Below are 23,594 nucleotides of genomic sequence, written 5' to 3'. Positions count from 1 at the left end.
TTCTCATCTATCCGGTACCTGTATTTGATTGGGTCACCGGGTTGGGAATGCTTGGTGGGAGGAAAGACACTTAGAGGTGGTTGGGGATTTTTTTGTGCGTTTGTCACTAGGCAAACGAAGGCGACTGGTACGCAGGCGCGTTTGCTGCAGGCGTGTCCCGGCCTTTGGTCCCAGGGCAACCTCTTTGTTCCCCGCGGGCGCTGGCGGCTGGGGAGGGAGGGGCCGCCGGCGTCGGTACCGAGGGGCGGGGCTCCGCTCGTGCTCCACCCCCCCTCCGCCGCCGCCGCCGCCGCCGCCTAGGGGCTGGGCCCCCTCTCCCCCGCCCCTTCCCACGCTTCGGCCCGTCGCCCCCGGCGCGCGCGCGCACACAGGCGAGCCCAGGCAGCATGCAAATGAGGTACCCAGGGGCGGGGGGCCCGGGTCGGGGGGAAGGGGGAAAGGGGGTGGTCCTGGTGCGCGCGCCCGAGCGCGCACCGGGCACCTGTTCCCTGCTTCTTTTCTGTCCCCTGCACACGCCGACCTCGCGCCTCGCGGAGCGGTCTGGGCTCGTGCGCGCAGACCCCCTCCTGGCAGCCCCTGCCGCCAATGTCCCCGCGCCGCTCATTGGCCACCGCACCCGGAGTGCCCGCCCGCTTGCGGGTTGAGCCACTCCCGCCTGACAAGCACGCGTCGAACTGGACTCTGGGGGGCTCTAGGGGGGGAGGGTCGAAGAGCCACTCTCACTTCATAGGTATGTTCCAGAAACTCAGCTTCTTGTCCAGGCTACCCCATGGTGCGAACCATATGATCCTGGAAAAGTTGCTCCTGTGTGGACCTCAAGCTGTGTGCATATTAAACGGGGGGGGGGTGCAAGTTTTGGGGGTGTAGCTCAAGCCTAGTATATGTGAGGCCCTGAGTTGGATAGCTGGCATCACACACAAGACCTAAAACCAACCAAACAACAAAACAATTTAAAGAGGGGTGCAGGGTCTCCCCACAGCATCTGCTGCTAGCTGCACCTGCCTTTCACCCCAAGTACACGCAATTTCTACCATCCTGGGATCGTGTGAGCACTGGGGAAAATCCTGGATTTTTGGATGCCTTCTGTATTCTAGGCTGTGCACTAAGAAGATTTTTGAAGCTTCCTTATCCCTGTCGATTCTACCCAACAAACTTGGTATATTGCGTTTACAGAGAAGGAAACAGACTCAGAGGCAAAGCCACTTGTAGAATCACATGCTAATTATTGGCTGGACTGGATCCAAACCCAGGACCTGGAGACCTCAGGATATTCACCGTACACGCAGGGTTACACACATGTGTACACACAAACACCGTTGTCCCCCTAGGTCCTTCTCATCTCCTGGGCCACTGAAGTCAGTAAGACTGGTTTGTGTTTTGTCACTTACTGGCAGAGAGAACTTAGGGAACTCACTTGGCTTTCCTGTGCCTTGGTGTCCCAGTTTGCAAAACTGAAAATGTGTTCCCTCAAAGGGTTGGTGTGAGGTTTAACCACCAGTGCTGCTCTGCCGGCTGGCTGTTTTATGTTCACAGCATGTCTGGGTTAGTAGGTAAAACAAATCAAAACCAACAACCAACAAAAATCCCTGCGTTCCGTCTTACAAAATATACAGATGAGATCAGAGAAGTAAGGATCTTAGCTAAGACCACAAAGGAAGGGGCCGAGTCAGCATTTGACTTCTGGTATATGACTTCAAAGCCCAGACACATCAATGGATTCTGGCTAGGACCTCTCTCTCTTCACCAGCTCTGTGGGGAGCAGGAACCTTTTGAGACCCTTGTGGCCCAGCATTTGATGGGCTGTTTAAAGGCCCACATCTCTCTCTCTCTCTCTCTCTCTCTCTCTCTCTCTCTCTCTCTCTCTCTCTCTCTCTCGTTATTTACTTTGGCTTGTTTGACTTTAAAGGCTTTTGTAGTTACTGTTTCTGTTGCTGTGATGAAAAGCTGTGATCACGGCAACTTATAAAGAAAGCACTTTGACCGGAGGCTTGCTTACATTTTTCAGAGGGCTAGACCATGATCATCGTGATTGGGAGAATGATGGGCAGCAGGCTGACATGGTACCGGAACAGTGGCTAAGAGCTGACATCTGACCCAGAAGTTTGAGGGAGAGGGAGACTGGCTTGGTGTAGGATTTTGAAACCTCAAAGCTTACTCCTAGTGAAAAACCTACTCCATCAAGGCCACACCTACCACATCCTTCCCAAACAATTCAACTAATGGATCCAGACATTCAAACATAAAACCCTGGGGGGGGGGGCATTCTTATTCAAATCACCATGAAAGAAACTCCAGATCCAAACACAATGGAAGGGTTAGAAAGTCATGGGATACCCTTTGGTGGAGGACAATCAGTATGTCTTATTAACTTATACAGACTTGTTATATGGGTCTCAAAAGATTAGAAGGGATAGGTGAGATACTGGGATATACGGGGGACTTAAACCCTCAACACACTGACACCGCCCCCTCTCTTCTCTTAGCCGGCTCCAGTACCCAGACTCAAGCTCCCCACTGCCCAATGGACAACCCCAGCTCAGACCCGTTGCCTTCAACTTTGTCTGGGGAGGAAGAAAAACCTCTGGCCTTACTTCCTCCTGTTCCCCGGGGCCGCCGAGGCCGACCTCCAGGGGGAGCCTCCACGTCCAATCGGACTCTCAAGTCCTCCCTCCCTCGAAAGCGGGGCCGTCCCCCCAGATCAGTGCAGGAAACCCCGTTGACAGCACCAGTGGACAGCAGTGGCAGCAGCGATCTGCTGTTGATCGATGATCAGGGTGTTCCTTATACAGTTCCCGAAGGGTCAGCAACAGATGGGTCCCAGGGCTCTGGTTCCAAGAGGGCCCCGCACTTCTGTCCTGTGTGCCTGAGAGCCTTCCCCTACCTCTCTGACCTGGAGCGCCACAGCATCTCGCACTCAGAATTGAAGCCACATGTGTGCAAAGATTGCGGCAAGACCTTCAAACGGTCCAGCCACCTGCGGCGCCATTGCAACATCCATGCTGGTCTTCGGCCCTTCCGTTGTGTGCTCTGCCCTCGCCGCTTCCGAGAGGCAGGGGAGCTCGCACATCACCACCGCATCCACTCTGGTGAGCGACCATACCAATGTCCCTCATGCAGGGTGCGCTTCACCGAGGCCAATACTCTCCGGCGCCATTACAAACGAAAACACCCAGAGCTTGTGGGGATGCCTGTGCGCCTGTGCCCCCCAAACCCAAGACCCCAACCGCTGTGGGACGACGACGATGGGGGCGTCCCTGTTCAAGAAGGGGTACAGGAGAGTCCTGAAGGAAAGGAGTCTGCTTGGACCATATCATCTACCACTTCTCCCCTGGCTGGTGCTGGGCTTGGGCAAGAAGGGCAAGGCACCCTTGTTTCTGGTGGTATTCCTGCCTTGGAAGGGGATCAAAAGCAGGGACCTGAACCTCTGGGTCCTGATGCCATCTAGCAGCCTCCTGTGGACTGACAAGCTCTGGGAGGCATGGGCTGTGGAAATAAATCCCTGCCTACTGACTTCCAGTGTGTGTTCAGTCATGGTGCCTGTCCCTTTCGGTGTTCCTCCATTACCTTGCCTGACAAGGTATGTGTGCGTGATTGGAGAGAACCCCATCTCACATATCTCCTTAGTGGGGTGCCAAAGAACCGATGGCTTGGAACAAGCCTTTGCCCAAGCTAACCTCCACCAGACAAGTACTGTAAAACATGCTATGCAAATGTGACTCAAGGCTCCTCCATCCCAGTTAAATTCCTCCAAATTCTACAGAGACGCTTTTTGCTCCAGTTTCTTTTCCAGAGGACTTCCTATTTGGAAGGAAAAACTAAGTTGAGGGCTCGATGTCTAGTTCAATGGTGACATACCTTGAATACCGGAAGGCCCTGGGTTGAGTGGCCAGCTCAAGGCTGTGGGTTGAGGAGGGTGAACAGCACTGGCCATCTCGATAGCATTTAGAGAGAAGGGTGTGAGCTGGAGGAGAAGGCAGGGCTGAGATGAGATTCAAACGTTGGGCAGTAAAAACTTAGGTTGGAGCTGCCCAACCTAAGAGGAGGCTGAAAATTGGGCTGAGGATCAAAGAAGTTTAGACTTGGCTGGCAGAAAGCAATTTAGAGGGAATGAATGGTATTTAACTGAAGGGCGGGGCTTAAAGGAAGTACTTTTAAAATGAAGCAGGGTTCAAGGTTGTTGTGTTAAAAGATCTTTTGCTAGAGGCTTACAAAGAAAGTGAGCAGCCGGGCGGTGGTGGCGCACACCTTTAATCCCAGCACTTGGGAGGCAGAGGCAGGCGGATCTCTGAGTTCGAGGCCAGCCTGGTCTACAGAGTGAGTTCCAGGACAGCCAGGGCTACACAGAGAAACCCTGTCTCGAACCCCCCCCCCAAAAAAAAAAAAACCCAAAACAAAGAAAGTGAGCATTCACAGGAACATCTCAAAAAACAGTTACCAAGAAGTACTTTCCCAAGCAGAATATTAAGGCTTAACTGTGAGACATGATTGCCATTCAGGCCACGGAGAGGGAAGAGAAAGGTACCAAAAAGGGAGCGCTTGGCTGTATAAAGTTAGGCTTAGCTGTCTATAGTGTAATGGGGCTGAGCTAAGAAAGGTATGAGCGGCTAAGTGTCAAGTGTGCCAAAGCTGTGGTTCTCATTTAAGAGTACATCCAAAGTTCGGACATCCCAAAGCTTTCTATTCAGTAAGTCTGGGTTAACGGTTAAAGAGCATCGGCCTAACTGATGCCAGTGGTTGGTAACAACTAACTTGAAAGGAATGCTTTCAAGGTGCAAGGCAGAACTACATACAAGTTATTAAAGAGTCATCCCTTATAATCTCAGAATTCCTGAAGGCTCTGATAGGAGTATTGCTGCAAATTTGAAGCCAATTGGTCTACACAGGCGTTCAAGGCCACCCTGATCTTGAGGTTGTGTCCCAAAAGAAGAAATCAAAAAGTTTAAAAAAAAAAAAAAAAGTCTCTTAAATGCAACAGGCGGTACAAGGCTTTTTGTGTAAGGGGCAGAATTCAGAAGGGGGCGTGGTTTGTAGGTGTGGCCCGGCTGAGAGGGTGGAGTTCCAAAAGTAGGAATTTGGAGCAAAGGAAGAATAGAAGAAACTAATCGGAGGTGCAGCAAAAGAAATTCGACCGGCCTATACCGGACGTTCGAGTGGGCGTGGCTTCAGTCCAGGGGGCGAGGCTTAAGCGTGAGACCGGAGTTTAGGGTGTGTCCTAGCCGGAAGCCTGTGGGTGGTGCCCTAAGAAGAAGCGGGTGCAGTGGGCGCGTGCGCACTAGGCTCCGTCTGCCCACCGGAAGCAGCCTTGGCTGTCCCCCTCCCGTGTCTAATGCCGGCGTAATTTCCCTTCTCCGTTCCTCCGCCACCATCCTCCACGCCGGCGCTTCGGGGGAACGGGCGCGACTTCCGCTTCCGGGCTGGAGGCGCGGGGCTGGTGGGGAGTTAGGGGGGGAAGGGGCGGCACTTCCGGTTGGGCCCTCGGGTCTCCCCGGAGCGGCGGCACCTCCTCCGCCTCCTCAGCCTCCTCCCGGCGGAGACCCCAGCGCCGGTGAGTGACTGGGTGTGCGGCCCGGGGACCCGGGTTCCTCGGGGGCGGGGGGCCTCGCCCTGCCCTGCCGCAGTCCCCAGGACGCAACCCTCCCAGAATGTCAGTGCTTCACTGCCGGGCCCGAGGCAGGGGATCCCCAACCACTAGTCCCCCACAAGATCACTCCAGATATCTTACCCGTGGATGCCCTCTGACACCGTGGGATGGCTACCAACTCGTTTTCATTAGTAATGAACCCCTCAAGTGCCAGGGCCCCCCACGAATCCTTTCCCGACCGCCTCATCAGCTTCCTCCACGAGATCCTCCCCATGCCACCAGCTTGGCTGTGCTTACAGGGTATCTGCTCCCGAGCCCTCCCTAGCTACTGTAGGATTGCTTCCAGAGGGTGTAGTATTAGTACTTCGTGACAAGAGTTGCCCCCTACTATGTCTGACCACACACAACCCACTTCCCAATGCCTTCTTTGTGGGTGCAAAAATATTTTCTATTCTGGCCCATGCTGAAAGTGTTTTTTAAGAACCCCTTCCTGCAACTGCCCCAAAAAGACTTCTTCAAATTCACCCCCAGTGGGACAGCTCCCCCCAGAGTGTCTTAATACCAGGTCCTTTCCCTGTTTAGGGAGAAATGTCTGCCTGGTTAGCATCAGGTCCTCCTGAAACACTCCTGGCCCACTTCCCTCCTTCCTTTCATCCTGGCTTCTGCAATCCCAGGACAATGCAAGTTAGCAGAGAATGTTCCTTCGTGGAGCATCAGCATCTTGACCCCATCTTTGGCCAAGTCGCTTGACATTGTGCCAAACTTCTAGGAAAGACCCTGGCTCTGCTTACATCTTTTCCCATAGGTTCTATTCTTCGCTGAATGAACACCACCATTCTATGCCCAAGCCATGCAGTTTCAAAGGGGAGAGATGCAGCGAGTCCTCATTTTACAGGGTTTGCAGCCGAGTTGAGAGGCAGATCAGAAACAGTGCTGCTCTGTGGGTTTCCTGAGAGTCTGGTGAGCTAAGGTGAATGCTGAGACACAAGATTTAATCTTGCCATTCAAAGATCTGGGGAACAGCTAGCTGGTGCAGAAGTCCAGGGGTGACAGTGATGTGGTGTGTGAGAGTAGCAGTGAGTGAAGCAGAATTGAAGGCTTGATCCAAAAGAGCCTTGGAATAAGTTGCCTGGCTTTTTGTCAGCTCTACTGAACTCATAAGATTCTTCTTGTATCCGCTTGTTTCTTGTTCACTCATAAACACTTTCAACACCTGTTTAATGAGCATCTACTTCATTCAGAGAATAAAATGGGCAAAAATCACATAGAATGGCTATGTTGAAGAGGCAGAACCTCTTCAACATATAAGCTATCTTGGGGTGGGGGACATAGTTCAGTCAATAAAGTGTTGTCCTGAATTCAGATTCCCAGCACTTACATTAAAAAAAAAAAGCTGGGCATGGTGGCACGTGCCTGTAATCCCAGCACTGGGGAGACAGAGACAGGATTCCTGGAGCTTGCTGTCTAGCTCCAAATTCATAGAAAGGCTGTCTTAAAGAAAGGAAAGAAGAACACAGTGGAGGCCACACGACATTGGCCTCTGGCTTCCACACTCACATGCAATCATAAATCACACACAGAACCAAAATACATATGAAGACAGAGTTATAGGGGCTGGGATTTCACAAACAGCACATGTGGGCTGTCTCATGCCATCTTGTTCCTTAGGTAAACCACAAAGTAGAAAGTTTGGTCCTAGACTGCTGTGGCCCACCATGGCAGCTGCTCTGACAGCTTCCCCACCTTGCAGGTGGAGGGAAGAAGAGCATGAGCTGTGGACTTTACTAGACTCGTGTTTGCCCAGCCTCATCCCTTCACTGACTGAGGACTGTTTACCAAGCAGCCCATGAGATAGGTGGGCAGGTAAACACACTTGCCCCCAAGTCTGATGACCGGAGTTTATTCTCCAAAACCCATATGCTGGGAGGACAGGACTAACTCCTGTAAGGTGTCCTCTCACTTCTATCCATGTATACACACAATAAATAAATGTAATTTTTATTTTGCAAAAAAAAAAAAAAAAAAAAAAAAAAAAAAAAAGAGTGATTAGCAAGCTTGGTAGTGTTCTAGGTCCTGAGGACAGTTCAGAACAAAGCATGACACTCTTGTTTCTGGGGCTATGGAGATGGCTGAGTGGTTACAAGCACTTGCTATGAAAGCCTGGGAATCAGAGTTCAGATTCCCAGAACCCATCTGAGTGCCAGCCAGTTAGGAGGTCCACCTGTCATTCCAGTCTCTGAGGTCACAAATAGGATCCCCAGAACAATCTGGCTGATGACACTAGCCACATCTGTGAGCTCTGAGTTTGATTGAGAGACCCTGCTCAATGACTACGGTGGAAGAGAGAGATCATTACTAGTGTCAACCTTGAGTGCATGCACAGGTGTGAGCATGCATGTGAGAAGGGAAAAAAATATTGTGGCATTAGAGAGACCAGTAAAAACATGATCAGGAAGGCAGAATATACGGTACATTCGATGATGACAAGGGATCCAGTGGGAAACTAGCTAGGGAGTATAGGTCTGGGTGACAGGTGGTACTGGCTGCTCAGAGTACCATTGAGAAGACAGCAATCAGACAGACAGGAAGGAGATGAGGGAAGGAGAGTATGGGGGTGTTAATTTTGCCAGCAAAAGCTACAGTCCCAAAACAGAGCCTGTGGAACAGAAACGGAGCCAGCACATTGGAGGAACAGCTGCAAGCTTGTGGGGGCCTGTGTAGGTCATTGGAAGGACTTCGGGTTTTACTAAGTAGGATGGGATCACTAGGCTTTCAGCAGGAGCCTCATGGTTTAGTATACCTAAGCAGGATAGCTACATTTCTGACAGTGTTGGGAATTTTGAATGGGACACACTATATAAAGCACCAAGCACCATACTCTTTAAAATTCAATGAATGCCACTGGCTGGTGCTGGACTTGAGCCAAACTGAGAGATGTGACTAGGAAGCAGGGAGAGGATGAGACAGGTCTTGTCTCCAGCACGCAGTGCTTTGAGGGCCCTGCTCCTGTTTTGGAAAGTGAAATACTGAAAGGCAACCGATGACAAGGAAAAAGTGTGGAGTCTGGAATCTCACCATTTGCCTTAAACTCCAGCTAGCTCAGTGGCCTCCAGTCTTTTCTTCAATTTTTTTTTTTTTTGTTTATTTGTTTTTATTGTTTTGGTTTTGTTATTTATTTTGAAGCAGGTTTCCGTGTGTCCCTGCCTGTCCTGGAACTTGCTCTTATAGACCAGGCTGGCCTTGAATTCACAGAGATCTGTCTGTCTCTGCCTCCTAAGTGCAGGGATTAAAGGCATGTGCTGCCTCTGCTTGGCTGCAGTCAGCGTTTCTGAGTCGGTAACTCTACCCATCCTTTCCTGGTTGTTGGGAGGAGGATTTAGAAGAGTCAAAAAATAGATATGACTATGTTAAAACTCTTTTTGTCCCCTGTGCAAGGCATGTGCACGTGTACTTGTGTAGGGGCCAGAGGTTGACAAGGAGTGTCTTTACTCTCCACTTTATTGAAGCAAGGGTTCTCACTGAATCTGCAGCGCACAGGTTCGGCTAGTGTAGCCAGCCAGCTAGCCCTGGGGAGTCCCCATCTTTGCCTTCTTAAGCATTGGGTTGCAGAGAGCGGTTATGCCTACCTAACTTTTACATGGGTTCTGGGGAATCCAAACTCTGGTCCACCGGCTTGTATGACAAGTGCTTTATCCGCCGGACCATTTCCTCGGTCCTGTTAAAACTTGCTGTGTTTATGTGGCACTCTAGTTTGGTGTCAAATGTCTTATAATGCAGTCTCCATTATAATTTCATAAACCCTTCCCTGACACATGTCACCTCAGAAAATAGATATTTGGAGCTGGAGAGAGATTGGTCTGAAATTAGGAGCACCTGTGGCTCTTGCAGAGGACCCAGCATCCATCCATGTGATGGCTCATAACTACCTGTAACTCAAATTCCGGGGATCTGACACCCTCTTCTGGCTTCCATCCAGGCTTGCAGGCAGTGCGCAGACAGGTATGCAGGGAAGAATACACACAAAATAAATATTTTTAAAGGGAATAATTTAAGACTTGGGGACAGGACTATCAGGATGGCTCAGTAGGTAAAGTGCTATTGACCCAAGTTCAATCCCTGGAACCCAGTTAAAGGTAGAAGGAGAGAACCGACTCCAGAAGTGTCCGCTGAGGTCACATGCACCCTGATCACACATCCACAGTAAATAATGTTTTATAAGACTTCAGGCTGGAGAGGTGGCTCAGCAGTTAAGAGAACTGACTGCTCTTCCAGAGCTCCTGAGTTCAGTTCCCAGCAACCACATGGAGGCTCACAACCATCTGTAATGGGATCCGATGCCCTCATCTGGTGTGTCTGAAGACAGTGACAGTGTACTCATATACATAAAGAAATAAATCTTAAAAAAAAAAAAAAGACCAGTCCACTGAAAGGAGGAAATGTCTTATCACCCAGTGGGAATTATTCTGAACCTAATAAATTCTGTTCCTCACTACTGTATACCTTTCTTGTAGCAACCCCTACTGCTTGCACAATATTGCTGACCATAGAATTCCTTTTCTGGGAAACATATGAACTCCATTCTGTTAAATCTCTCCCTCTCTAGGGAGGGTCTAGACGGTTCAGTCTCACCTGCTTGATCTTGTGTGTGAGCATGGATATATGCGTGCCAGTATGTGCATGTGGAAGTCAGAGGACAGCTTGTGGTAGTCGGCTCTCATCTTCCCGCTTGCCGAGGTGTACACGGGGCTGCTTGGTCCTTCATCGTCTAAGCATTTCTCCTGTCTCTGCCTGCCATTTTGCTATGGGAGTGTTGGGATTACAGACGTGCACCACTGTACTCCTGCGCACTTTAAATGTGCATCCAGGGGATTGAGCTCCACCTGCCAGGCTTCTTCAACAAATGCTTATCTGAGGAGCTGTCTTCCTAGTTCATTGATTATTTGGCAAATATTTATCAATATAGACATCTACAGCAATAAATTTCCCTTTGAGCACTGCTTTAGCTGTGTCTCTTCTGTGTTGGTATGTTGTGTTTCCATTTTCTTATTTATTTATTCATTTATTTATTTATTTTTGAGACTGAGTCCTCTATAGCCCTGGCTAGCCTTGAACTTGGCTGTGTCGCTGAGGCTAGTCTTGAACTTCTGGTCTTTCTGCCGCTTCTCTCCTAAGTTCTGGGATTACAAACATATGCCATCACACCCTGCTGTGTTTTCATTTTTCATTCATGCAAAACATTCTCTAATTTCCCTCATGATCTCTTCATGGATCTCCTGGAGGAGAGGGAGCAAGCTAGATGTTGCTTAATCTCAACATGTCAACAAATATTTGTCAAGTGCCCACAGCTTGTCCACATATGCCCTGTGGTAGGTGCTGGGCATAATGACAAACAGAACAGGCCTCGTTAGTCCTTGCCACCTTAGTAAAACACACGGCAAAAGTATGTTGGTGCCACTAACTGTGGTGAAAATAGCTGGATTATAGGCTAGAGGTGACAGAGGACAGAAACCTGAATGGGATTCAGGGAGGTATCATTGACTTCTGGGAAACGATGTCCCAGGGCAGACAAGGAATCCACGGAGTTTGTTGTTTTATGAGGTAGAGTCTCATATACCCCATGCTGGTCTCAGACTCACTATGTAGACAAGGCTAGCCTTGAGTCCTGCCTCAGGTTCCCAAATGGTGGGATTTCAGATGTGCATCCCATGTCTGGCAGAATGTATTGAGTAGTGACCGCCACACTTCCCACTAGATCCCTCATATAAAGAACCCAGAGAACACCCTTAATGTTTCTCTAACTCTAAGCTATACTTCTTCTGCTTTGGGGTACAGTTTCCTTAAGGGTTGGGATTCTCTCCTGGCTCTCAAGCCAATTGCTCTGCTGCAGGCTTGGTTTGAGGCCTTTGAGGAATTTAGTAGCTCTCTCAGCTTCAGTGAGAGGATAAATGTCTCCCAGAGCTGTGGTGGGGATCTGATGGGTTGGAAGGTGGAAGTGCTGAGGACAAGCCAGTCTGTGTGAAAGGTTGGGAAGGTTCGAATGGAAGCAAACTAAGCCGGTAACTTTGTCCCGCCCCTTCCACAGCACTGCCTGCATCCTTACACTGCATCTTTTCCTCCTTGGCAGCTGAGTCCCTCACTTAGGTTCTGTATGCAGTCTCCTGGTTGCTACACCTCTGGTTCTTCTGGAGATTAGATTAAATGGAGGGGGTGTGGAGGGCACGGGATGTTGAATTTTGTCCAAGAACACTCAGAACTTGGTTACGGAAAATATCTAATTCTGAGTAGAGGTAGGTTGGAGACACCTTTCACTTGTGGGTAAATAGAGCCATCCAGACAGACTGAATAAAAGGTCATGGGTTTTGGGAGGTGGGAGGGAGATATCTTATTCCCCCAAGGCTCCTTAGCTTTTTAGTATAGTATGTAAGGAAGATGAGGGCTAGACACAGCGCAGGACTGCAGGGCCAAGGAGTACTGGGCAAAAGAGTGGAATCTTTCTCCCATTGACTCTTCAAAAATTCAGTGGGACTCCTGGGTCTGAGAACACAGAACTCTGGGAGTTAGCTTCCAGTGCAGAGGGAGGGACAGACAGCAGGAATGGAAATGTACCATAACCATGGTGTAAGAAAGTTCCTGCCTACCAGGAGGTGTTCAGAGAAGCCCTCCTTACCCAAGCACAGGAATTGAGGTCGGCCCAGGTATGTGATCTCATCATTAATAGTACACACAGCACGGGGTGGAATGCACACTGCTGATGAATGGACGTTTCTCCTTCCTCAAATGCCCATGCAGAGATCGGATCAGAACCTAGGTCTGCCCAGGCCTATGTGTGTATCCCATGGCTTTGAGCTGTCTTCAGGAATGCAGGCATTCTTGTCCTAGGCAAGTAGATTTCCCTTCCTACTTTGCATTCAAAGAATATTCTGTTTCCCCACAGTATTGAGCTCTTCTTACCCAGTTTTCTTGGCTTTCCTATTTCTGCTAGTGGAATGGATATTAACAGTTAATAGAAGGTATTACCATTACCATGGGTGTTCACAGTTAATAGAAGGTATTACCATTACCATGGGTGTTCACAGGGCGATAGGAGGAGCCTTCCACGTGTTAATGTTAAAGTGCAGAATCTTTACAACAGTCCTGTGCTTGATAGATCCTGCTTGTCCCAGTCCTTGTCCCCGCTCCCCCACTACCACGGTTACCTCAGACTTGTCCCGGTCCTTGTCCCCGCTCCCCTCATTACCACAAGGTCACCTCAGACTTGCAGCAGTCTCTGCTCCTGAATGCTTGGATTGTCCTCAGTTATAATGGTTGTGAGGCACAGAGGTTCAGTCATTTACCCATGGTCACACAGCTAGAAAGCGACTGCACTCTTGTGTGTGTGCGCATGCACGTGTGTGCGCACACACAAAATGGTTGATGGTAGCACATGCCTTGAATCCCAGTATTTGAAAGGCAGAGGCAGGTAGATCTCTGAGTTCAAGGCCAGATTGAATTCTACAGAGTGAATTCTAGGACAGCCAGGGCTAGGCAAAGAAACCCTGTCTCAAAACAAAACCAACCAACCAAACAAACAGAAAAAAATAAAGGGGGTTGGGTGTGGAGGCTTAGGTTTGAAGCTGGCGGTTTTTTTGGTTCACTGCTGTCTGAACCACTCAGATGGACGCTATTCGTATCCTTGTTTTACAGTAGCAAAACCAGAGAGGATTGAGCGCAGAGGAAGCTATGGGGAGTGGAGTGGAGGGAATCAATTAAGAGGAGAGAGTTTAAGCACCTCTCTCCACACCCCAGGTCCTCAGGGGATTAGTCTAGGAAGAGAAAGCAGGTGCATGAAGACAGTCTGAGGATGAATAGGGAGGTGTGTGAAGATCCAGAAAAAGATGGAGGTAAGGTTGGGAGGAGACTAGCAATGACCCTGAGTCCACACAGGTTAGAGGAAAGCAGATGTATGGGTGGAATGACAGGCGAGCTAAGAGAATGCTGTTGGTGTAGGAGCATGGATCTAGTTCCCTTTGCTTGTTACTCACGGGCTCTCTTTGCTCAGTCCCCATCCTCTTCTTCGCAGGGTCTCCCTTCTTTCCACCGACCAGAGATGGAGGCAAACCAGGCAGGCAGCGCTGCTGGGGGTGGCGGGAGCAGCGGCATCGGGGGCGAGGACGGGGTCCACTTCCAGAGTTACCCATTTGACTTCCTGGAGTTCCTCAACCACCAGCGCTTTGAGCCCATGGAGCTATACGGGGAACACGCCAAGGCAGTGGCAGCCCTGCCCTGTACCCCGGGGCCCCCGCCCCAGCCCCCACCCCAGCCTCCTCCACCCCAATATGACTACCCACCCCAGTCCAGTTTCAAACCCAAGGCGGAGGCTCCTTCCTCATCCTCATCATCATCTTCATCCTCATCTTCCTCATCTTCGTCTTCCTCATCCTCTTCCCAAGCCAAGAAGATGGATCCGCCATTGCCACCCACCTTCGGGGCGCCACCCCCTCCACTCTTTGATGCTGCCTTCCCTGCTCCACAATGGGGAATAGTCGACCTCTCTGGACACCAGCACCTGTTTGGGAACCTGAAACGAGGTGGGCCCACACCTGGGCCTGGAGTAGCATCAGGACTGGGCACTCCCACTGGGACTCCAGGGCCACTTCCCACACCCTCTCAGACCTCGCCTGGGCCCACAGTAGGGGCAGCCTGTGACCCAACCAAGGACGACAAGGGCTATTTCCGCAGGCTGAAGTACCTGATGGAGCGGCGCTTCCCGTGCGGTGTTTGCCAGAAGTCCTTTAAACAGTCCTCACATCTGGTCCAGCACATGCTAGTGCACTCCGGGGAACGACCATACGAATGCGGCATCTGTGGCCGCACCTACAACCATGTCTCCAGTCTCATCCGCCACCGACGCTGCCACAAGGATGTGCCACCCACACCAACTGGGGGTACGCCACAGCCTGGGCCCGCACTTCCTTCACTGGGCCTCCCGGTACCCACAGCCAGTGCCACAGCCAGCTCTGACCCCACCGCAGTGTCCTCTGGCCCCTCAGCCACCCCTGCAACGCCTGCCACCTCCACTGATGGGAACACCACCCCTGCTGCCCCACCCGGGGTGACCATGCCTCCCTCCGCCACTACGGGTGGGGAGGGCCCATTTGCCTGCTCCCTCTGCTGGAAGGTCTTCAAGAAGCCTAGCCACCTCCACCAGCACCAGATCATCCACACGGGTGAAAAACCCTTCTCCTGCTCCGTGTGCAGCAAGAGCTTCAACCGGAGGGAGAGCCTCAAGCGTCATGTGAAAACGCACTCGGCCGACCTGCTGCGCCTGCCCTGTGGCATCTGTGGCAAGGTCTTCCGCGATGCCTCCTACCTCCTCAAGCACCAGGCGGCCCACGCAGCAGCTGGGACCCCGAGGCCGGTGTACCCCTGCGACCTGTGCGGGAAAACATACTCCGCGCCGCAGAGCCTTCTGCGACACAAGGCTGCCCACGCGCCACCTGCGGCCACCGAGCCGGCCAAGGACGGGGCAGCCTCGGTCCCACAGCCACCTCCCCCTTTCCCCCCAGGCCCTTACCTCTTGCCAGCAGACCCATCCACTACCGATGAGAAAGCCACGGCGGCCGCAGCGGCTGTGGTGTATGGTGCGGTGCCTGTCCCGCTTCTCAGCGCGCATCCGCTTCTGCTCGGCGGTGCGGGGAATGGCGGTGCTGGCGGCCCCGGCGCGGGCGGCCCGGGCAAGACGTTCTGCTGCGGCATCTGTGGGCGCGCGTTTGGGCGCCGCGAGACCCTGAAGCGCCACGAGCGCATCCACACCGGCGAGAAGCCCCACCAGTGCCCGGTGTGCGGCAAGCGTTTCCGGGAGTCCTTCCATCTGAGCAAGCACCACGTGGTGCACACCCGAGAGCGGCCCTACAAGTGCGAGCTGTGCGGCAAGGTCTTCGGCTACCCGCAGAGCCTCACGCGCCACCGCCAGGTGCATCGGCTCCAACTGCCCTGCGCCCTGGCCGGAGCCACAGGCCTTGCCACCGGCCAGGGGACTGGGGCCTGTGGACCCGGAGCTGCAGGTACTTCAGGTGGCCCGGCCGACCTGAGCTACGCCTGCTCAGACTGCGGGGAGCACTTCCCGGATCTCTTCCACGTCATGAGTCACAAGGAAGTTCACATGTCAGAGAAGCCGTACGGCTGTGACGCCTGCGGCAAGACGTTCGGTTTCATCGAGAACCTCATGTGGCACAAGCTGGTTCACCAGGCTGCCCCGGAGCGCCTTCTCGCGCCAACATCCAGTGGCACCCAGTCCTCTGATGGCGGCGGCAGCAGCAGCAGCAGCGGCGGCACCGATGCATCCAGCGTGCTGGACAACGGACTGGCCGGAGAGGTGGGGACGGCTGTGGCAGCGCTGGCTGGGGTTTCTGGGGGCAGCGAGGATGCGGGTGGGGCGACGGTGGCCGGATCGGGTGGCGGGACCAGTTCAGGCGCCGAGCGCTTCAGCTGTGCCACATGCGGCCAAAGCTTCAAGCATTTCCTGGGCCTGGTGACTCATAAATATGTGCACCTGGTGCGCCGGACCCTGGGTTGCGGCCTCTGCGGCCAGAGCTTTGCAGGCGCGTATGATCTGCTCCTGCACCGCCGAAGCCACCGGCAGAAGCGGGGTTTCCGCTGCCCAGTGTGTGGGAAGCGCTTCTGGGAGGCGGCCCTACTGATGCGCCACCAGCGCTGCCACACAGAGCAGCGGCCCTACCGGTGCGGCGTGTGCGGTAGAGGCTTCCTGCGCTCCTGGTACCTGCGGCAGCACCGCGTGGTGCACACGGGCGAGCGCGCCTTCAAGTGCGGCGTGTGCGCCAAGCACTTCGCGCAGTCTTCTAGCCTAGCGGAGCACCGGAGGCTGCACGCTGTGGCCCGGCCTCAGCGCTGCGGCGCCTGCGGCAAGACCTTCCGCTACCGCTCCAACCTGCTGGAGCATCAGCGGCTGCACCTGGGCGAGCGTGCCTACCGCTGTGAGCACTGCGGCAAGGGCTTCTTCTACCTGAGCTCCGTGTTGCGCCACCAGCGTGCCCACGAGCCCCCGCGGCCCGAGCTGCGCTGTCCCGCCTGTCTCAAGGCCTTCAAGGATCCTGGTTACTTCCGGAAGCACCTGGCTGCCCATCAGGGCGGCAGGCCCTTCCGCTGCTCCTCCTGCGGTGAGGGCTTCGCCAACACTTATGGTCTGAAGAAACACCGCCTGATGCACAAGGCTGAGGGTCTTGGGATGCCTGGAACAGGGGGAAGCGCCTTGGCCGGAAAGGATCCCTGACCAGGGGGTTTCAATGTGCCACTCCAATCAGATATTCCCTTCTGGACTCTACCCTTCTGGGGCTGCTGGTCAGACTCTCCCCACCCCTCCTTACTGTCACCTATTCTAAAGAATCCCAGGTGGTCTAGCTTCCTTCCAGTCCCATGCCCTACAAACTGAAGATTAAATTGCTCCGATCCCAAGCCACTCTGGCCCTTCCTTCTTCATCTGTCAGACACTGGACTTGATCCTCTGTCCAGGTGATCTCTTTTGTAAACCTCATCTGCCACCCAGCAGCGGTTCTGGCTCCAGTGAACTCTGTGGTGGAGATGGGTTTGAACTGCTCACCCCGTCCACTTCCTCTGGGACCTGGCTGGACAGTGGACTTTGAACGGAGTTGGGAGGGCACAAGTGGGGGGTCTGGGTGCTCTTGGATGGGGTGGGGGTGGGGAAGGGACAGACGCGGCTTGTACAGAGCAGAGAACAATAAATGGTACCAACAGGGCCGCCGGGGTCTGTCCTTGCTGTTCCTAGGGGACTCCACTGACTGGCTGGACTCAGCACCTCACATCACTCTCTTTTCACCTAGGTTGAGTGAGGACTTGCCATGTCCGGGGCATTAGCCTATGAATTGGGCAAGTGGAGAGGAGTGAAACAGGGAAGTCGCACTCTCAGGAACTGATTTGAGATCCCGAGACTCCCCTCCATGATGCTCTCAGCCACCATGACCGGAAGCCTCCTGTCTGCCAAGCCCTGACCTGGGCACTAGGGACACTGATGAATTCATTGGACATGACACTCACACTCCAGTAGGCTGGGAGAGCAGACCTGTGGAACTTAACAGAGTCTACAGACTTACTGGAGATGGTCTCATGTAGTCTAGGCTAGCTGTGGACTTGCTTTGTAGGTAAAGATAGGCTTGATTTTTTTTTTTTTTTTCCTCTTTGAGACATGATCTCTCTATGTAATCCTTGGCTCTCCTGGAACGCTGTAGACCAGACTGGCCTTGAATTTACAGAAATCCACCTGCCTCTGCCTCTCTGGTGCTGAGATTAAAGGTATGCACCACCATGGCTGGCTACTCTTGAACTTTTTTTTAATCTAGATTTTAAAAAAAAATTAAAGAAATTAGGTATATGGGTATTTTGCCTGTGTGTATGTTTGTGCACCACTTGGTGCCTGGTGCCCATGGAAGCCAAAAGAGGGCACTGGGTCCTCTGGATCTAGAGCCACAGGTGGGTGTGAGCTACCATGTGGGTGTTGGGAATCAAACCCCGATCCTCTGGAAGACCAGTTATGCTCTTAATTGCTGAGCCATTACTTTAGCCCCAAATTTTATTTTCATTCTCAGTTTGACACATATCTGTATACGTATGTGTGCACACACACACTTTGCTTATATCCACACAGCCTCCGCTATACTCTTATCCCTCTCCTTCTCTAGCTGAACCCTTTGTTGCCAACAAGCCTGTCTTATTTTCGTGTCTTTTCCTTTCTTGGTGACCCATTGTGTTTAGTCAGGATTGCATGTATAAACATGGGTTGGAAGGCTGATTTACCTGAGCAGGGCCAGCTCGACAGGAGATAGACCACTGAGGACTATGGTCCCCTTCCAGGCAACCATTAACTGCCTATAGCTCCTCAGAGACGGGTGGGACGTTATGAGCCCCTTTCTGAAGACTAAAGACTTGTGATCCTCCTGTTTCCATGTACAAAGGGAAAATGGGCTTGCGCCATGATGCCTGGCTTCTGTGGTGCTGGAGACTGAACCAGGACACCATGCGCCCTGGAAAAGCACTCTAGCAGTTGAAGTGCGTCCCCAGCCCCACAGCCCTCTTCTGCTGGAGCGTACAAACTCCTTCAGCTTCCAGTCCCCCACTTCTCATTGAACACTGAGCCAGAGTGTCAGTTGCTATATTTCACCTCTCCTTGAATCTGACCACTTATCTACACTGCCGCTGTGTTGGTAGTCCTCGCTGAAAGCGGCAAGGAACCATGTGAGAAAGCAGAAACACTGTTGTCTTGGGAAGAAGCAAGCTCCTTTCTTTGGAGGAAGTGGTGAGTTTTTATTATGCATCATCCAGGGTGGTCTCTTGGGGATGCTGGATAAATAAGGACTGAACTAGTAACACATCTTCTCTATGAGAAAACTGGGGACCCTTCTGAGTAAGTACACCAACCTCCAACATCCCTTCAATGCACAAAGCTTCTTAGGACACAACCAAATAGCCATCTCCTGACAGCCCAAGCCTGGTTACTTGCCATTCCAGAAAAATGGATAACTACCCAGAGAACTGGAATACAAGACTGACAGAGAAACCTTTCAGAAAGTCTTTTAATAGGAACAGACTGGAAGTTCTCACTCTCGCCCCATACTCCAACTCCCAAGTCCTTTTAGCCCCTCACCACAGTGTCATCTCTTACAACTCACCAAGGTTGTCATCAGGTAATGCTGCCTCAGAATTGCCCATGACTAAGCAGGAAGCTGTCTACCTCAGAGTGGAGAACAGAGATCTGAAACGTCTTTGTAGATATGGGAGACTGCAGGCTCTGAGCCTACGGCTTAAGGGGATACCAAGTGATTGCCTGCTTGTAGTGTGTGCTCTCAGTTGTTTCCAGAAGAGTTTAGTGGGTTAAGGAGAAACCACTATGGAGTAGGATGAGGACGTAAGCAGAGCTTAGAGTGAATCTTTATGAGCAGGTTCACATCTGAGAGATGTGGTTTAGGTACTCTCTGGTTTTGAGGGGACAGTATCCCAGCATCCCTTTAGAGATGGAAGGTAGGCATCCCAGGAGCAGTGCAATCCAGTTGAGGTCGGCAAAAGATTTCACTGGACCAGAGGTGGTGGTACATAAACTCTTGCTTTCCAGCCTGGTCTGGTCTGGACCTCATGATCCCCCTGCCTCAGCCTCCAGTGTACTGGGATTGTAGGTCTTTGCCATGTCTAGCTGTCTATGCATTCTCAGATATATCAGGGCACCCATAGACTCACAAGTACCTCTTTCCTGAGTCTCAAGTGTAGCATGGGCTTCTGGGAGACCAGAACCAAGTTCCCTTTTTCATCTAACTTCAACTGCTCGTTATTTCTCCTTGGCCTCTGCCTCTATTTGACCACCCACCTTTCCTACAATATGCTTCCTACTTCCAGCCTACTGGTCAACCTTCACATCCACCCTCACGGTCTCTCTACACCCTTCTTCCGTAGTGTTCTCTGTCCCACATTTACTTCCTGATTGTTGGGACACTGAAGATGATCTCAGTTGGCCTCTAGACTCTCCCACTCCAGGTCCTGGTCCATGAAAGTGGGTGCGCTGGTGTTTGCGGAAGTTGGAGGAGTTATTGAAAGTGCGGTCGCAGAGCGTGCATCTGAAGGGGCGCTCGCCTGTGTGGATACGGGCATGACCGCTCAGCACAGAGGACTGAGTGAAGCCTTTGCCACAGATGCCACAGTGGTAGGGTCTCTCCCCTGTGTGCACCCGCTCGTGGTCTCGCATGTCTGAGGAGCGGCGGAAGGGCTTGGCACAGAACCTGCAGGCGAAAGGCTTGCCTACCATAGCACCTGCAGCTGCTGCAGCCATCACCACCTCCGACCTCTCCTGGGCTACTCTCGAGTTCCGCTGTCCCGTTGTTGCTGTGGGTGGAAGCCTTCCAGAGGTACCTGGCTCCACCCCATGTCGGTGCTGGTGCCGGAGCAGAGGTGCCAAGGCCTTAAAAGCCCGTGGGCAGAGGGGACAGCGGTAAGGCCGTTCTCCCGTGTGCAAGCTGTAATGGGCACGCAGGCTAGCAGGACCTGGACAGCTGTGGCCACACACGTGACAACGGCTAGGGTCCCCGCCCTGCCCAAGCCCCTCTACGCTTGCCAGGTGGCCATGCTCGTGAAACAGCAGCTCTGAGACTAGTCGGAAGGCAGCAGGACAGAGGGCACAATGAAAAGATCCTGGCTCTGGGGGCTCAGGGACCGATGTGGTATCTGTGACTTTTACCACCTGGATCTCGATGAGGTCATCTGGGGGTGTGGCAGGGCGGCCACTATCAGGCACCAGGACCTGCAGAGCAGAAGAAAAAAAACAGGAGGCTGTGGACCCTGCTTGGAGAGCTTTCTTCAGTATGCCTCCACTTATTAAAACACTGGCCTGGGCTGTGAAGATGGCTCAGTGGGTAAAGACACTTACCAAATCTAACGACCTGAGTACGATCCCTGGGACCTACAGGGTGGAAAGATGGAACTTACTTTCTGGAGATGCCCTCTGACCCAAATGTCTGTGCTATGGCACACACGCACACCCTCTCCTCACATAAGTAAATAAATGAAAAATAAGTTTTAAATAAAATATTTGCTCCTCTGAGGTCCACTGCATCGTGTTTTGTTTTTATGATTTATTATTTACTTACTTAGAGACAAGTTTTCACTATGTAGCCCTAACTGGTTTGGAATTTGCTGTGTAGACTAGTTTGGCCTAGAACTCACAAAGGTCCGCCTGCCTCTGCCTCCCAAGTGCTTGGGATTAAAGGCGTGTGCCTGCCATCAAGCCCAAGTATTCCTTTTTATGTTATGTGCGAGAGCCTGCATGTTCACCATGTGTGTCAGTGTCCATGGAAGTCAGGAGTGAGGGTCAGATCCTCTATAAGTAGAGTTACAGATGGTTGTGAGCCTCCATGTGGATGCTAGGAACTGAAACTCCAAAGGCGCAGCCAGTGTTCTTAAATGCTGAGCCATCTCTCCAGCCTCATCCCTTGGTTTCTTAACACTGTTATCCATGATACAGAATTCTTGCTGGATCCATTCTGGTATTTCTCCTTCTTGTCCCACAAATACCACAGACGGCGGAGGTGCCTCTCCTCTGTACTAGTTAAAAGCCTCATCATTTCTTCCCCTTAGAATGAAAAACACCACTCAAAGAGAATCCCTGTTCCTGCTTCTGCCCCTCATTATCCACCTCTCCTAGAACGACCTAAATGGACCTCGGAAAATGTAAACGAGGTCATGACATTTCGCCACTCCAAGCCCTCCCATTGCACTTAAAACCTCCGGTCCTTCCTATAATATCTAACAGGATCTGGATCCTGCTTATGTCACTGACTACAGTGTAAATATAAGCCGGCACACAGCTGACTTCGGCCATTTAAATTTAGCTCGCTCCACCCACACTCCGAGTGTACTTTTTATTTCTCTTATAGGACATATTAAAATAAATTCTCTTTATCGTCACTTTTTCTCCTCATAAGACTGTAAGCTGCAAGGGGCTGCAATCATCATCCGTTTTGGTCCCTGGAGCTTTAAATGTTTGCTGAATGAACCAATATTCTGAGTTACTTTCCAGTCACTAGTTAGAAGTTCTAAAGTCATCCCATTTCTCCTCCCTTGGACATTCGCATGGCAGTCCTTGTATCATCACATGCCAGACCAACATGATGACCCGATTATAGCTCTCTTTTGAGGTCATCTTCCCAACCATCCACTAGCCCTATAATTTCCCTGATGCCCCGCCCCTCTTAAGCCGCCACACTTCTTTATGCAAATAAACTCTCTAGTCCTCTCCCAGGACCCACCAAGCCCAAGACACAACCTGTCTTCAGGACCCGCCTTAACCAGGCCTCGCGCCTCATTCCCCATAGGCTCCGCCCTAAACCCCGCCCCGAGTGTTACCATACCCCGCCCAGTTCTCCTAGGCCCCGCCTTGACTCCGCCCCCTGCCCTGCGATCTTCTTCGCTGTGAACCCCCGGCCCAGACCCCCTCGTCGCCCGCACCAGGTCCGGTGGCTCCGGGGATGGTGACTCCCAGGTCGGTGAGCTCGGAATCGGGAGGTCCGGGCGCGCGGCGGCCATCTTGTACCTAAGCCCTGTCCCTGAGGGCAAAGATTGCTCTGCGAGGGGCGGGGCGGGGCCGGGCTGGCGGCGCTGCGCAAGCGCGGGGCAGGTCGACGAGGGGCGGGGTCATAACGGGTAGATGGGCGGGGCCATGGCAGGCTGTGATAGGTAGACCGCGGCAAGAAGTCGTCAATACCTGTCAGTCTTCTACGTAGACATACTGAACTTGCAGCTGGGAGGTCGGCCACACCCCAGCGACGAATTCTGATGTCTCCCCACCTTTTATTGTCCAGGCACGTTTTCACTATGTATTCCTGAATGGACGAGAACTTTCTATGTAGACCAAGAGATCTGCGCCTCTGAACCACTATAATCGGCCTTCCAAGTCCCTTTTTAAAACTAACTCCAGTCGATCCCGAGGTCTGTTTATGTGAACTTCGAGGCATGGAAGATTCTTTGTTTTATGTCACAGAAAACATTTCTGAGGTTACTTTCAATTCATGATGCAAAAGGTAGTGGCTCAGTTTATGAATGGAAGGTTTTCTAAATCTGTGTCAAGAATGGGATTCATGCCGGGCGGTGGTGGCGCACACCTTTAATCCCAGCACTTGGGAGGCAGAGGCAGGCGGATTTCTGAGTTCGAGGCCAGCCTGGTCTACAGAGTGAGTTCCAGGACAGCCAGGGCTACACAGAGAAACCCTGTCTCGAAAAAAAAAAAAAAATGGTGATTCCAGACGGAAGCAAACCACCCCTGGGAGTTGCTGGGATGTTTGGAAGAAAAGAGCTCAAAGAGGGTTTTCGGCAGCATTTAGGACAGAGCTCTTCCCAGGGTCTGGCTTTGTGATTGAATAAGTCACAACACTTTTGTGGCCAATTCCTCCTCCTCTCCTCTTTCTACTCACAAGGCCCCACACAGTGAGAGCTGGCCTCAAACTTACTATGTAGTCTATGCTGG

General features: G+C 52.1%; 3 protein-coding genes across 11 annotated transcripts; 2 read left to right on the top strand and 1 right to left on the bottom strand.

Moving 5' to 3' along the window:
• The first annotated feature begins 117 nt into the window (after window positions 1-117).
• On the top strand, window positions 118-3,511 carry Znf524 (zinc finger protein 524). Its single transcript, XM_076927638.1, has 2 exons — window positions 118-397; window positions 2,484-3,511. The coding sequence occupies exon 2, from the start codon at window positions 2,522-2,524 to the stop codon at window positions 3,443-3,445; it is 924 nt and encodes a 307-aa protein (XP_076783753.1). The 5' UTR covers window positions 118-397; window positions 2,484-2,521; the 3' UTR covers window positions 3,446-3,511.
• Window positions 3,512-5,401: 1,890 nt separating this feature from the next.
• Window positions 5,402-17,902, top strand: Znf865 (zinc finger protein 865). 8 transcript variants are annotated; one of them, XM_076927629.1, is made up of 3 exons: window positions 5,492-5,545; window positions 12,371-12,460; window positions 13,641-17,902. In XM_076927629.1, the coding sequence occupies exon 3, from the start codon at window positions 13,668-13,670 to the stop codon at window positions 16,848-16,850; it is 3,183 nt and encodes a 1,060-aa protein (XP_076783744.1). In that variant the 5' UTR covers window positions 5,492-5,545; window positions 12,371-12,460; window positions 13,641-13,667; the 3' UTR covers window positions 16,851-17,902. The 8 variants fall into 8 exon arrangements, with proteins under 8 accessions (XP_076783743.1, XP_076783747.1, XP_076783744.1 ...); XM_076927630.1 differs by having other exon boundaries at window positions 5,506-5,545; window positions 13,620-17,902; XM_076927628.1 differs by lacking the exon at window positions 12,371-12,460 and having other exon boundaries at window positions 5,402-5,545.
• Window positions 17,903-19,146: 1,244 nt separating this feature from the next.
• Window positions 19,147-22,716, bottom strand: Znf784 (zinc finger protein 784). Of its 2 annotated transcripts, XM_076927636.1 has the most exons (3): window positions 22,580-22,711; window positions 21,003-21,035; window positions 19,147-20,876 (listed from the first exon to the last, which is right to left on the bottom strand). In XM_076927636.1, the coding sequence occupies exons 1-3, from the start codon at window positions 22,655-22,657 to the stop codon at window positions 19,980-19,982; spliced, it is 1,008 nt and encodes a 335-aa protein (XP_076783751.1). In that variant the 5' UTR covers window positions 22,658-22,711; the 3' UTR covers window positions 19,147-19,979. The 2 variants fall into 2 exon arrangements, with proteins under 2 accessions (XP_076783751.1, XP_076783752.1); XM_076927637.1 differs by lacking the exon at window positions 21,003-21,035 and having other exon boundaries at window positions 22,580-22,716.
• Between the last annotated feature and the right edge of the window lie 878 nt (window positions 22,717-23,594).

Source organism: Arvicanthis niloticus, chromosome 30 (assembly GCF_011762505.2).
Source record: "Arvicanthis niloticus isolate mArvNil1 chromosome 30, mArvNil1.pat.X, whole genome shotgun sequence".
NCBI classification, from domain to species: domain Eukaryota; kingdom Metazoa; phylum Chordata; class Mammalia; order Rodentia; family Muridae; genus Arvicanthis; species Arvicanthis niloticus.
The sequence above is the reverse complement of the archived record's forward strand: the minus strand, read 5'-3'. Positions and strand labels throughout refer to the sequence as shown.